The 14,422-nt window shown below is 37.2% G+C and overlaps 1 protein-coding gene across 29 annotated transcripts in view; it reads left to right on the forward strand.

Moving 5' to 3' along the window:
* HDAC9 (histone deacetylase 9) overlaps positions 1-14,422 on the forward strand; it is a 911,712-nt gene that overhangs the window by 770,375 nt on the left and 126,915 nt on the right. For all 29 annotated transcript variants that reach the window (XM_016957129.4, XM_063814075.1, XM_054687406.2 and 26 more), the window contains one exon: positions 13,064-13,182. In XM_016957129.4, coding sequence (XP_016812618.1) covers positions 13,064-13,182 — 119 coding nt within the window. The remainder of the gene's footprint in view (positions 1-13,063; positions 13,183-14,422) is intronic.

Consider the following 14,422-nt stretch of genomic DNA (forward strand, 5'->3'; position numbering starts at 1 on the left):
CATTTTGTTGTTGATTTTTCTAGACTAGATTTCAGTACAGAGTTTAACGAAAGCAAAATCTGTTAATTCTGTTGTCATTGTTTTATATATGGTAATTAGATAAGAATCAGTTTATCTGTTTTGATAAACTAGCAATCTTACCATTTTGCCCAGCTCCCTATGCTTGCGTATAGGATTTTGCCTAGGGAGGTGGCATCATTCTCTATTCAGAGGCGTTCCAAATATAATAATATAAATACACTAATACTATTCTCACAGACAATGTCCCAAAGTCAGGAAGAGATACTGTTGAGAAAAATTTCTCTCTCAACTCTTAGCTCAGAGACACATTGGGCAATATCTCAGAATTAGTCAGAAATGTTACTGGCTACATGACACATCTTAGGCACGGAAAGTCCCTCATTGCCTTCAAATATTCATTATTTTTTAAACACATAGCATTTAAAATTAGCATTGGCTTCTTAAGCACTAAAGCAATATAAACTTACTAAATGTCATATTTGAAACTCTAATTAAAAGAATACACTTTCTGGACCAGGAATATATGTGAGTGTACACACACACACATATTCCTAATTATAATATATTGCGTTATATTATGATGTATATGTGCTATTTGTTTGTAGCTTCCTTATTCTCATCAATGATTCATTTAAAAGCACAGAGTACTATAATTAGGATTGCTATTTTGATGTAGTGAAATGATATGGACTCACAATGTCACATTTACAGCTCCAATCTCTTTAGAAGTGATAATTCAGCCCCCAAAATATAGCTCATACAAATTGTGTTCTTGCAGTGAAATAGTTTGCTCCCCACTCTAGGGTCTAGCATCATCAAAGGGAAGACACACTTTAGAATCGATCTGAAAGGCCAGGGGCAAATCAGTGGATATGTAGGCAAAGATTTTGATCAGCAAGGATGCTGAGCTTCAGGCAACAACTTTTCTTATCAAATGCAAGAGAAAGAGAATGTGAAGGGGGAAAAAAGTGTCCCTTTGGCGTATTAGATCTGGAACATAGAAAAATCATAGAATAATAGAGCCGCATATGACTTTAGAGTTAATCTAAATGAATCCCCCCAGTCTCATATAATAGTTGAAACTAAGACAATTTACTAAGGTTACTCAAGTGGAGGCAGTGCCAAGAACAGAAATGGAATATCTTGAGTTGGAATCAAGTGATTTTTCTAACCCCCTGCAATTGTACACTGAAGCCAGATAATTCAATTTTGAGATGGCACACTGTAGAAATCATTGCAGAATTTAACCCCCTTTTTGAAGACTTTTGGAGAAACCTCACCTTTCCCCCTCTCCATCTGGCTCATACAGTGTTCCAATGCTCATCGAAGCAAGATGGTTAGAGAATGTTTTCCTTTATACTGACAGAGTTCCCATTTGGATAATTAATTTGTAAAAATACAGAAAAAACCTAGCTAGCTTAGAAGCATATCTAAATCAATGAATAAAAATAGGGCAAGATAAGAGGAAATTCATTTTGAGAAGAATTATGAAGACAGAAAGAGAAAAGCTATGTAGATTCAGGAGAATGCAATAAACAAAACATATAAAAAATAGAAGCCATATCATATATATGTCACATTTTCTGAAGGTGTGAAAATTTTTTAGCCCAATTTTTTCCTTTTCTCCTCATTACAGTAGTATAATTTCTAGATTAAAAATGAATTAAATGAGCATTTGCATATTCTTGTAATTATCATCCCCATTCTGCTTTTGTGTCTGGAGAGATTTGGAACCAGCTGGACAAGAGAGGAAAGGACGATTTTCTGATGTTTGCATTTAAAGCAAAGGCTCATAAACAATGAAGCCACAGTAGAAATGTGAATGGCCTTTCACTAAAAGAGGGATTTTACCTACATTTGTGAAATGTGCAGAGGCTGAGGAAGAGTGAGGCACCAAGAAAATCTGACCTGCAAACACGAAAAACCAGAGAGGGCATCACTGGGTATAACATTCAACAACTATTTATTGAGTATCCACCATGTGCTAGACTTTAGCTTGTCCAACCCATGGCCCATGGGCCACATGGGGCCCAGGACGGCTTTGAATGTGGCCCGACACAAATTCGTAAACTTTCTTAAAACATTATGTTTTTGTTTTTGGATTTTATTTTTTAGTTAATCAGCTATTGTTAGTGTTAGTGTATTTTATGTGTGGCCCAAGGCAATTCTTCGTCTTCTAATGTGGCCCAGGGAAGCCAAAAGATTGGGCACCCCTGTTTGGACACTCTTTTACGTCCCCAAAATACATATGTGAACAAAAAGACAAACATTTCTTCCCTAGAGAACTTGCATTTAGTGGGAAGAAGCAATGAAAAAATAAACATTGGACATAATATATAAGTAAATCATGTATGACTTTGGAAGGTAAGTGTTATGGTGAAAAAGAACCAGAAGAGAAGAGTTAGGAATGACAGAGGTGGGGTAGGCGTGGGAAGGGTTGTCAGGAGAAGGTCTTACTGAAAAGATAATAGACGACTAAAGGTTTGAATGAGGCAAGGGAGCTAGGCCTCTGGGGAAAATCATTCAGGCGAAGGGAACAGCCAGTGTGAAATCTCCGTGGCCACTGTGAGTACTGCTACAATGAGCATGGGAGTACAAATATCTCTTTGAGATTCTGATTTCAATTCTTTTGGATAAACATCCAGATGTGGGATTGCTGGATCATATGGCATTTGTATTATATGTTTTTTAAGGAAGCTTGCACTGTTTTACATAGTAACTGCACCATTTTACATTCTCACCAACAGTGTACAAGTGTTCCAATTTCTTCACATTAAACAACTTAAGTGTCCCTGGATGGATGAATGGATAAAGAAAATGTGGTATATAGATACAATAGAATATATATTCAGCCTTACAAATGAAGGGATCCTGCCATATGTAACAACATGGATGAACCCAGAGAACATTATGCTGAGTGAAATAAGGCAGAATCAGGACAAATACTGCATGATTTCACTTACATGAGGTATCCAAAATAGTCAAACTCATAGAAGCAGACAGTGCAATGGTTGCCAGGGACTGGGACCAGGGGAAAATGGGGAGTTACTCAAAGGATATAAAGTTTCAGTTATGTAGGATGATGAAGTTCTAGAGATCTGCTGTTTAACATTGTACCTACAGGTAACATTGTATTATACCCTTAACAGTTGTTTAAGGGGGTGGATGTCATGTTGAGGATTCTTACCACAATTAAAAAAAAAAAGGAAAGAAAAAAAACTAAGAGGATTGGGAGTAAACAAATATTTTATCACCCTTGAACCTCCCAAAATGCTGTACTTACAGAGACAGAAATTGGAATGGTGGTTGCCAGGGGCTTGGAGGAAGGGGAAATGGGAAGTTATTGAGTTACTGTATGATGGTTACAGAGTTTCTCTGGAAAGATGAAAAAGTTCTGGAGTTGGAATGGTGGTGATGGTTGCACAACAGTGAGAATATATTTAATGCAGCCAAACTTAAATGGTTAAATACTTAAAATGGTTAAAGTAGTACATTTTATTTAATGTACATTTTACCACAATAAAAATTTTAGTTGTTAAAAAAAATCCCTTTGACCATAGTGTGTCAGGCATATTTGTGAATAGAGTCCTGGCCAAGCTTCACTGACCAGAGACTCATGGGTCATTAAAACAAACAAAACAACAACAACAAAATTTGCTTCCACCAGAGGAGAAAGGATGAGGATCTGATTAAACATGTTAAGCTGGCCGGCTGCCATTTTGAGAACAGAATACAGGGGTAAAGAGGTAGTATGGGCCCCTCCGAGGAGGCCATGGCTGTGATCCAGGTGAGCAGTAAAGTTGGCACAGGCCAGGGTGAGAACAGTGGAGGTGTAGGAACGTGGTACATTTCTGGATATATTTTGAAAGTTTGACAATAGGATTCCTTGGAAGATTGGCTGTGGGTTTGAGAAAGAGACAGGGAGCTGCCAAAGATGAAAAATTGAGGCAATAAAAAAGGGAGTGGTAAAAGAGAGAAGGGGGCAATGTGTGTGTGTTGGTGGTGTGAAGAGTTGGAGGGTGAATGCTAAGGAAGAAGAGCAGGACTTATTCAGGTCTGGGCTGGTGGAGCTAGAGGAGAACATCAATTATACCTGGTGTGCTTAGCGCTCCTAGTGCTGACGCTTTTCCACAAATGCCCATGGTAAACCTTCATTTAGTGCCCCCCACAAGGACCCTACTGGGCCTTGTTGTGTGAGGCACTGGGGGCTGTTCTGCAGCACTAGCAGCCACAACAGCTGCCTGGAATCTGTATAGACAGTTCTTTGATGTGCTGCCTTCACCACTTTTTGAGCCTCTTTTCCTTGTACTTCATGCACAAACATAGGTGAATGCATGAAAAAATGTGCAGTCTATAATGTGCATTTTTGTTTTTGCCAGAAAAACCTAAAAGAAATAAAAGTTCTTGTACCATTTGAAAAGGTATAATTTTATAATATGATGCTTTCGTGCAATGACATACAATTAGACTATAGAGAAAAAAGGTAGGCTTGGATTTTCACCTATAATTTACATTTGCATGATTATAATATGCTATTATAAATTATACAGGGGATCAGAATCTGCTGTCTCAGAGGTGACATATAAGATCATATAACTGCCTGCTCAAAACTTTTGAGTTTCCACTCTTGTTCAGAATGAAATCCAGTGTCCTCACAGTGGCCTACGAGATGCTACATGAACTGGCTTTATGCCACCTTTCTGATCCCATTTCCAACCATCTTTCCTTTCATTCACTTTGTGTGAGCCTCAGCGACATTCTTTTGATGCCCTGAATATGTGGAAGACCCTTCCACTGCAGGGCTATGTCCACCTCAGAATGGCCTTCTCTAAGTACCCCTGTCTCAACGTGCACCACCCCCGTGAGTTTCTGTACAATTTGTTTTTCACCTTAGTCCTTATTACATGCTTACTTGTTTATTTATATAGTGTCTTGCCATGAAGGCAAGAGATCAGGGACTTTGCTGTGAACCCTGGCCTATAACTGATGTCCTAACTCACTTTACACATCCTCTCTGGTGGATTTTCACATTGATTCTTCCTTGTTGGTTGCCCGCTCTCCTCTGTCCCTCAGTACACTGTGTGTGCCTGGGTTTGTTTTCCACCTGCCTTTCCTTCTAACCTATGACCTTTTTGAAGGCAGAGTTACAACATATTTGCATTTTTGAATCCCAGCACCATCCCAGTGCTTCCCATATGGCAGGGACTCAACAAAGTACTTCTAAATGAATATAAAAATATTGTTGAGTAACTTTATAAGTTAAGATGTTGTGAAATTTGCTTTATAATTTTGAGTTGCAGGCTGTGGAACCGAGCCAAAGTTCTGGTCCTATGGGAGTTCCCTTCTTGCAACTGAGCACGTCAAATGAGTGGGTAGCGTCTTATACCGTTCACTCAGCACATGCTGGGGTGAGTCATGGGAAATTACTAGTGTGGTTCAACTTAAGGACAACACTTGACTCAATGTCAGTGCAACCAATTGTTTGGCCATTGACTAGAGATGAAATAGTTCCAGAAATCTGATTCTGAGGAAGTTCAGAATCAGAATCAGTTGTTCCAAATCTCATGGAAAGAAATTTAAAGTGGAATTCTTTTCTGCTTACTGTGTTTAGCATCTAGTCACATGATTGATATCTCTTTATGTTAGTGGTAGTACTCTTTCTGTCTCCTTTTATTTTTATAAGTTTGGTTTATTTTCACTAGCATGGATTTCACCAGGGGTGGAGACATGCAGGGAAGAAGGAAGAGGGTTGTTCTTCAAGAAGAGCATGACAGAATAACCATTGGTAGGTGAGGACAAAAAAGCATATATGCCATTGTTATTGCTTCAATCATGTGTTTTCTAGCAAAGCAACGTAGGTGCAAATCACCAGTGAATCCTCTTTATTCTCCTACGATGGCATATCCACTACTTTGTCCCATGCCTCATTCTTTCTTTGATACACTTTCTTGCTTTGCAAAAGTACATTGTCAAGTAAGTTATTCGGAAAGGGTGCATTGAACATAAATTTCTGAGCCCTAAAATGTTTTAAAGTATTTTTATTTAAGTCACATACTTAAATACTAGTACGTGATAGCTGCAAGCAGCATTAAAGTTTAAAAGTAATTTTCCCTCAGAATGTAAAAACATTCAGTGTTACTGATTAGGACTTTGCTGTCAATATCATTTTCTGATTCTTTGAGGACACGTTTTTTCTTTTTAAGGCTCTCTTAGGATCTGACAAGTGTGTATTTTTTAAAAAATACGTAGAGCTTCACACTGGTTGGACTAATCAAATACATATACTTGAGTATTTTTAGTTCCGAAAAATTATCTTCTGTCATAAGTTGATCATTTCCTCTCCTCTCTTTTCTTGGGTCTCTCAGGGACTCCTATTATTTAAATATAGGACTTCTGCAATGACCCTCTGTGTCTTACATTTTCCCATCTATTTTATACTTTACCTATTTGCTTCCTCTTCTGGGCGATTTCTTCAATTTTATTTCTTCAGATCGTCTACTAATTTTTTAAGTTATGCAATTTTAGTTTTTATCTTTAAGTACTTCCCTTGTTCTTTGATTGTTCTTTTTCATAACAGCATGTCTTTGTTTTAAGGCTAAAATATTTTCCAGCATTTCTTTGAAATTATTATGTTTGTTGTCTGAACTTTATCTGTTTCATTTAGAGTCTTCTATGTATATGTTTGTTTTAATCTTTTTTTTTCTTGCATACAACATGGTCTTCTTATATGCCAGGTAATCCCTGATTTTCCACTCATATTTAAGAAAGTAGCTAGTACCAGCTTTCCCTGTGGTTGTATAAATGGGTCAATTGAGTGTGTGTGGACTGTCAAACCCCACTTTAGTGTTAGCATTCTAGAAGATAGCAGCTCTTGGTCTCTGGATCCCCATAAATGACAAAATAAGGAGGACCGTGTGTTAGAGTCCCAGTATCTACATTAGAAGTCTTAGCTTTGTTCACACACATACATACTTTTCTTTAAGAAAGAGGCAATCTGAGTGTGTTGCTTGGTTGCTGGCATCAAGGAAAGGTAATTAAGGCATTGGGATGTAGTCTGATGTTCTTAACCGACTGACACTTTTTTAATTTCTTGTTTTAAGTCCTGCCTGTTTTCTGTCACCATACCCATTTCCTCAGTGGAGTATATGGTGTTAGGACATACATTAGTTTTTTTCTACAGTTCCTGGCTCATAACTCCCATAGTTCTTGCTACAGTTTTTTTTCTTAGTAGGTTGGTGCAAAAGTAATTGTGTTTTTTGCCATTAAAAGTAATGTCATTAAAAGTAATATAATGTTGGGTGTGCTAGGCTTCAGAGGCGGGCCTCTGATCTTCTGCTTTCCTTTCACCTGTCCCAAGGCAGGACTCTGCTCTTCCCACTCTTCTTATTGTAGGTCTTAAGACCCTCTCTGGAATGAAGGAATGCTGAGTGTCCTGAAGCTTTCATAAAAACTCAAGAGGACTGGTTTCGAGAGCTTCCAGATAGCTAGAAATGTAGAGGTTCCTGGAGGGTGGCATTCCCAGGGAGGGCATGGAGACTCCATACGCCTTCCCCCATACCTTGTCTTATGCATCTCTTCATTTGTAGCCTTTGAATGTCCTTTATAATAAAGTTAATGTCAGTAAGTGCTTCTCTGAGTTCTGTGAAGCAGCTCTAGCAAATTAATCCAACCCAAAGAGGGGGGCATGGGAACCCCAAATTGAAGGGAAATTCCTGGACTCACAATTGGGGTGTGTGTGTGTGTGTGTGTGTGTGTGTGTTGCGGTGGGGGGAAGGGCCTTGGGAGAGTTGTCTTGGTCTGGATCTGTGTCCCACCAAATCTCATGTCAAAATGTAATCCTTAATGCTGGAGGGGGGGCTTGGTGGGAGGTTGATTGGATCATGGGGGTGATTTCTTATGGTTTAGCACCACTCACCTAGTGCTGTTCTCATGATAGAGTTCTCATGAAATCTGGTTGTTTAAAAGTAGCACCTCCTTCTTCTCTCTCTTCCTCCGACTCTGCCATGTTTGTAAGTTTCCTGAGGCCTCCCCAGAAGCCAAGCAGATGCCAGCATCATGCTACCTGTACAGCCTGCATAACTGTGAGCCAATTAAAGCTCTTTTCTTTATAAATTACCCAGTCTCAGGTATTTCTTCATAGCAGTGCAAGAACAGACTAATAAAGAGACTGAGTCCTCAACTTGTGGGATCTACACTATCTCCAGGTAGATAGTGCTGAAACTGAATTGGAGGACACCCAGCAGACATCCACTGCTTGGCGTGTGGAGAAAAGCACCCACCTTTGATCACAGACATCTTCTGTATTGAAGATTATTGTGGTGGTGTGAGAGCAGAGAAAAAAACACTGGTTTAGAGAGTTTTCCTGACACAGGCTCAATTGGATGGAGTGTCTCTCATCTCTTCTGTGGTCCCATGAACGCATATGCAAAGCAGTAGCTTTCTTTCTTGGGTTTTTTTTGGGTTTTTTTTAGTGTGCTTCCAGTCAATTTCCTTATTCCGGAAATTTGTTAGAAACTTGTTTGATAGCAATGGTCCTTACCCTCTTTAATTGCTATAATTTTATTTATTTTGATATTCTGATACTTGCTAGCATTTTATTTTGAAATAATATTGAAATTACAGAAAAAGCTGTCAAAATAGGACAGAGTTCCTGTACGCCAACACGCAGTGTACCCTAATATTAAAAACTTACCTAATCATAGTATAGTTATCAAAATTAACAAAGTAATATGTGTACAATGCTCTTATCTAAACTACAGATTTTATATGGGACTGCAAATTTTCCACTGATGTCCTGTTTCTGCCCCAGAATCCAATCCAGCATACTGCATTGCACTTAGACATCATGCCTCCTCAATCTCCTCCAATCTGTAGCAAGTCCTTAATCTTCCCTTGTTTTTTATGGCCATTACTTTTGAAGAATACTGGTCACTTATTTTGTCAAATATTCCTCAATTTAAATTTGTTTAATATTTCCTCATTATGAGATTTGAAGTTACATGTTTTTAGTAAAAATGCCATAGGACTGCTTTGCCTTTAATGCATCATATCAGGGAGTATTGATGCTGATATGTCCAATCATAGGAGATGTTAACTTTATTCAGGTAGTGTCTGAAGTTTTCATTTCAAAGTTTCTATTATTTTCCTTTTTAGTACCTTGCAGAAGATACTTTGGGATTATGCAAATATAATGATTGACCGCAAACTTTTGTCCACTAATCTTATTTATTATCATTATTATTGTTATTACTATTTTTTGAGACAGGGTCTTGCTCCGTCACCTAGGCTGGAGTGCAGTGGCATGATCATAACTCATTGCAGCCTCAAACTCCTAGGCTCAAACAATCCTCCTGTCTCAATCTCCCAAGTCATTGGAACTACAGGCACACACCACCATGTGTGGCTAATCTTTTTTGGAGAGATGCGGTCTCTCTGTGTTACCCAGGGTGGAACCCCTAGGCTCAAGCAATTCTCCTGCCTTGGCTTCTCAAAGTGCTGGGATTGTAGCCATGAGCTGCAATGCCTGGCTCCACTAATTTTGGTATCCATCCTTGAATCTTGCCTGCATCAATTATTTCTGTCTTGTTCCAATGGTAATTATATATTTTCCTCAATTCTTCTACATTTATTAGATGATATTTTTCTGTAAGAAAGAGCTATTTTCTCTCCTTTCTATTCAATTATTATGTATTCACTATGGACTTGGTGTTTGATTGTTTGGATTATAATCCAATACTATCATTATTTATTTTGCTCATCAAATTGTTTCAGCTTTGGCCATTGAAAGTGCTTTCATATTGGTTCACATGTCCTGTTGACATGTCCATGTCTCTTTTAAAGCATTTTTTTGACTTCTGTCACCACAAGATATTCCAGAGTCATGTAGTATTTGCCCTGATGCAGTGCTGGACTCAACCACTTCTCCAAGGATCTCTGGGTCCTTTTATTGGAAATTGATATGAGAAAGCAAGATCTGGGTATTAACTCTGCTCCTTGTCACTGGGGTGCCATTGCTTTTAGGAAATATATACTAATCCATGGATACAGTCATCTAAATTATTCATCTATTATATATTAAGAACCATGAGTTCATATGTATCTTCCTATACTTTCTTTTCAGTGGGATATTGGAAAAGATGAGAGGCAAACATGTATTCTTTGTTTGCTAACTTTAATCAGAAATCCCAATTTTCAGATAAAATTTTAAATCAGTGCTTTCGCAGATTTGTTTTAATAAAAATTACATTGTTTTTCCTACTTCGTACCCTCAAATACATTATTCAATCTTTCAGACACGATAGATCTTTTTGAATACAAATTAATCTAGACTGGCATAAATAGAACAGTGAACACTTCCATGGACATTCGTAAATTCATTGCCAAAATAAAGAGATCTGTGGAGTCTCAGTTTCATTCATTTATCAGAGAGGAGAGCAAGAGTTTAATGCTGACAATAGGAAAATAAATAATATTCAGTTCAAAATTGAGCACATCTTTAGACCAAGACGGTGTTTGCAACATAGTAGACACTCAATATATACTTGTTGAAATGAATGAATGAACCTTACCAGTGTCACCCTCCATAACCATCTGTTGCTATGTAGTTCTTCAATGTAATGGAAAACACACAGCATGCATTGCAGCATGATGCCTCTGTTGTCATCATACTTCACTAATTGATTCAGCAAACAGCCTCCACCCAGACATAATTCTAGGCATGTATATTTTTAAGTGAAAGGATTCTATCAGGTGATGTATCCTTTTTCTAAATTTCCCATCTTTTTCTTACTTTTTGGAATGAGTTCAAATATATAGGATTAGGCCTATAAGGTGAAGAAATTTGAAAACCCACAGGAAATTAGAAAACACATTGTGTTTGTGAATTCAGAAGTGACCTACATAGCAAATGTGCAATTTGCTTCAGATGGAAACCAGTAGATTCCGTATATTCAGAGATATGTGGCATAGAGAGCTATAGTTCCCCTGTAAGTGGGTAAGATGTCTTTATTAACAAAATATTTGCATTCATCATATTGAAGAAAAGGGCACTGTAAAGGTGAATGGGGCTTTTTGAACACTGATTCACGATAGCAAGATTGGAAAAATAAGCTGACTGTTGGTATTTTCTGCTTTTTCAGTTAGTTTCTCCAAGAAGAGAGAGAAAAATTCTCTTGCTTTTTGTGGCTTCTCTGTAGGCACTTATACTCTGTAGATCATCTCTATGTTTTCAGTGTTCTAAAATTATGTGGGCAATCTTGTCTCCTCTCCTGTCTTCTTGTACTTCAAAAGTATGCACCTATATTTAATATCCATGGGTAGAGAGAAGCCTTTATGGAGAAGATAGTATGTGAATTGTGCCTTGAAGGATGGGGAAATACTGGGGGGAAAATTAGGGAAGGATGACCTTCTGATAGAGGGAAAAGAGATGGAAAATTGATTACTACGATGCTTATGATTGCATAGACAATCTGGTTCAATCATCTACTTACTGAATTTTGTAGAAGCATCCATTCTCTAAAGTAGTACATAGGATTAATAAAATTAAATTGAGCATCTTGATAAAGCACTCTTAATTCTTTGGAAAAACTTGTTTCAATCTCTAATATCCCAACATACACCACAATACTATTTCACTCAGGAAAAATAGTGAATTTATTATATGTGACACTTAATGACAACCATAATGTAAGGTTTGTAATTACTGGGATGGGGAAGAATCTAGTATATCTCCTGATAATGTAGCTATATTTGAAATTTTTAATTTTATTGAAGAAAAAACATAATACAATTGTGTATAGTAAATAAAATTAGGTTTTCACTTAGTTTTACTGATGAGCCAATTCAGATTTATGTGGTTTACCAGTTGTTGGAAGGACTACTGTGGAAGTCACTTACATGTGTATTTATGAACTTGAAGGATAGAATTTTTATGACAGTAGAGGATTCATTTAGGAAAAATATTTCAATCATTTACATTTCTAGCTAAGTTTCAACTAAATATTTTTATTGCATAACTGCAACAACTTCTTGTTTATGATATGCAATAACATTTTTTAAATATAAAATTAATACGTAATCATTGTAGAAAATCTGGAAAACTTACAAACATAAAAATTAAAGTAATTATGTCATTATTGAAGGATAACTATTTTAATATTTATTTTAGTTATGTCTCACAACCACACAAGAGTGATTGTACTACTTTTTAAATTCATCATAGTGTGCAGTTTCCCCATTTCAGTAAATAGTTTTTGAAATTTGAATTTTTATGATGGCATACTGGTCTTCAAGCCTATGTTAAAAATTTTATAAAGCCCAGTTGCATTCATTAGTCATTCTTTCTCAAAGCTAGCAATGATGAGAAAGGGGTTTCGGAGCCCTGAAGTTGAGAAGGGAAGTGTTGAAGTGTCTGACTGGGGCCAGCAGGGGTTGCTGTCATGGATGAGGCTGCCACATTCCTGGTGTGTCTGACTTTGGACTCACTTAACATTGTAGTCTGGATTCTATTAAGGGAACTTTGTGTTTCTCCTTTGCAAGAGTCACCCCCTACCATGATAAATATTTAAAAATGTTTTTTTTTTTAAAGTTGGGAAAGCAAACTTTTCCCAAAAGAAATTTATAGTTCAAATTTACACCAAGTTCTCACTAACTGGAGCAAGCCGGGTTTTCACTAAAGCTTTGACTTTCCTCTGTAAAACATTAGTCACTCCCTTGGAAGAAGCAGTTTTTTATAGGCAGTGGGATAAAACAGCCACAGACGTATGTGTAATATGATGGGCTTTAGAATGTACCTGCAAAGCAGTTTTTTTTTTTCCATTTGGAGGAAAAAAGATGAACCAAAAAAGACTGAATTGGGATGCTAAAATAACAGCGATTCATTATTAAGGAAATGATACGCTTTTGTCCCGTTCAAATAATGTTTTTATTCCCCTTTTCTTTATTCTTGGGAGGTTCCTATTGTTGTGCCAGGTCGTTTTCACTGAACGATTTTTAAAGGTATTCACCAGTCCCACGTGTGACCGGTTGCATTTTTACTGTGCAGGACCATCGTGAAGCCTGTGGCCAAAGAGTTTGATCCAGACATGGTCTTAGTATCTGCTGGATTTGATGCATTGGAAGGCCACACCCCTCCTCTAGGAGGGTACAAAGTGACGGCAAAATGTAAGTACCTCTTTCAGGACTTTACGAAAGGCTCTGATATCATACCATCTTTTAGGTCTTTATGATAGACACCACCTTTTACATGTGTCCAGTAAACTTGGGTGAGACATTTGAAAATGATTCAGATGGTGTTTATTGCTCTGTCGGATTCATGTTTCTGTAGAAATTTGCCTTTAAGTAAAACAAAGTTAAAGTGCTTCGTTTGGTGGACATGACAGCACATTTCAGAAATCGTATGCTTTTCAGGAGACCTGTTTTACATTTAAAGGCAGAAGTGATAGGGCTTCTGTTTAAAATATGCTGCATGACTTGAGAGGTCATGAGTCTAGAAAAGCTACTGTGCTTTTCCAGGGAGAATGGAAGTTCCATTGTACATGGGATAAAAATAACTATTTCTTATTAATATTATGCACTTCCAAGTTTGAAAACAAAAGTGTAATTCCCCTTGCTCAGAGCCTCTGTATGTGTCTATGGGCAACCCTCATAATCTCTACTCGTCTTCTGTTGTGTTGCAAAGTTGGACTTTTTGGCTGTGTTCCTTAGCAACTGGACACCACATGAAGAAATAAATTTTATGTTACAGTGCATTTGAATAACACAACCTAATGGAATCTGGCTAGAAAGAGGATTTCTTTAAAAATAATTCCCTTGCTCTCTGAGTGGGAAAAAAGGTATATATATATATATAGCTCACATATAAATAAATGTACATTGGCACCAGGGGTATCTATTTAAAAACAGAAGAAAAAAGTAAAATTACACTAAGAATAGGGCCCACAATGGTGTATTTTAGGGAGCGTTGCAAAGCAGACAACAACAAAAAACCCAAATACTTTTAAGTGGGAGAGATGAGTTTGGAGCAAATGTGCTGTATTAATTTAAAAAGAATCAAAGAAATAGCATCATGCCAACCTTTGTTTTTAGTTGGCTTCTCATGTGAAAGAATTTTCTGCACTCTAATTGTTCCAGTAACATTGTTAGGTAGTAACTATTTTTAACATATATTATTTACCCAGGATTCTTTGTGCCTTGTTTTCTATTAAAAACATATTAAAACAGGAAACTCTACAAAGACAAACAAAGCAAAATAATTCATGATTTTGGTAAAATTGAATAGAGAGGTGTTTGCTCAGATTAAATGTCTGTATGGCCTTTTTAAAAAATTATTATTATTATCCATGGAACTCCACTCAATGGAAGTCAGTCTTTCCATCACAGATAAACCTCACTTGTGGGTCAG

The sequence above is a fragment of the Pan troglodytes genome, chromosome 6 (genome assembly GCF_028858775.2).
Source record: "Pan troglodytes isolate AG18354 chromosome 6, NHGRI_mPanTro3-v2.0_pri, whole genome shotgun sequence".
NCBI classification, from domain to species: domain Eukaryota; kingdom Metazoa; phylum Chordata; class Mammalia; order Primates; family Hominidae; genus Pan; species Pan troglodytes.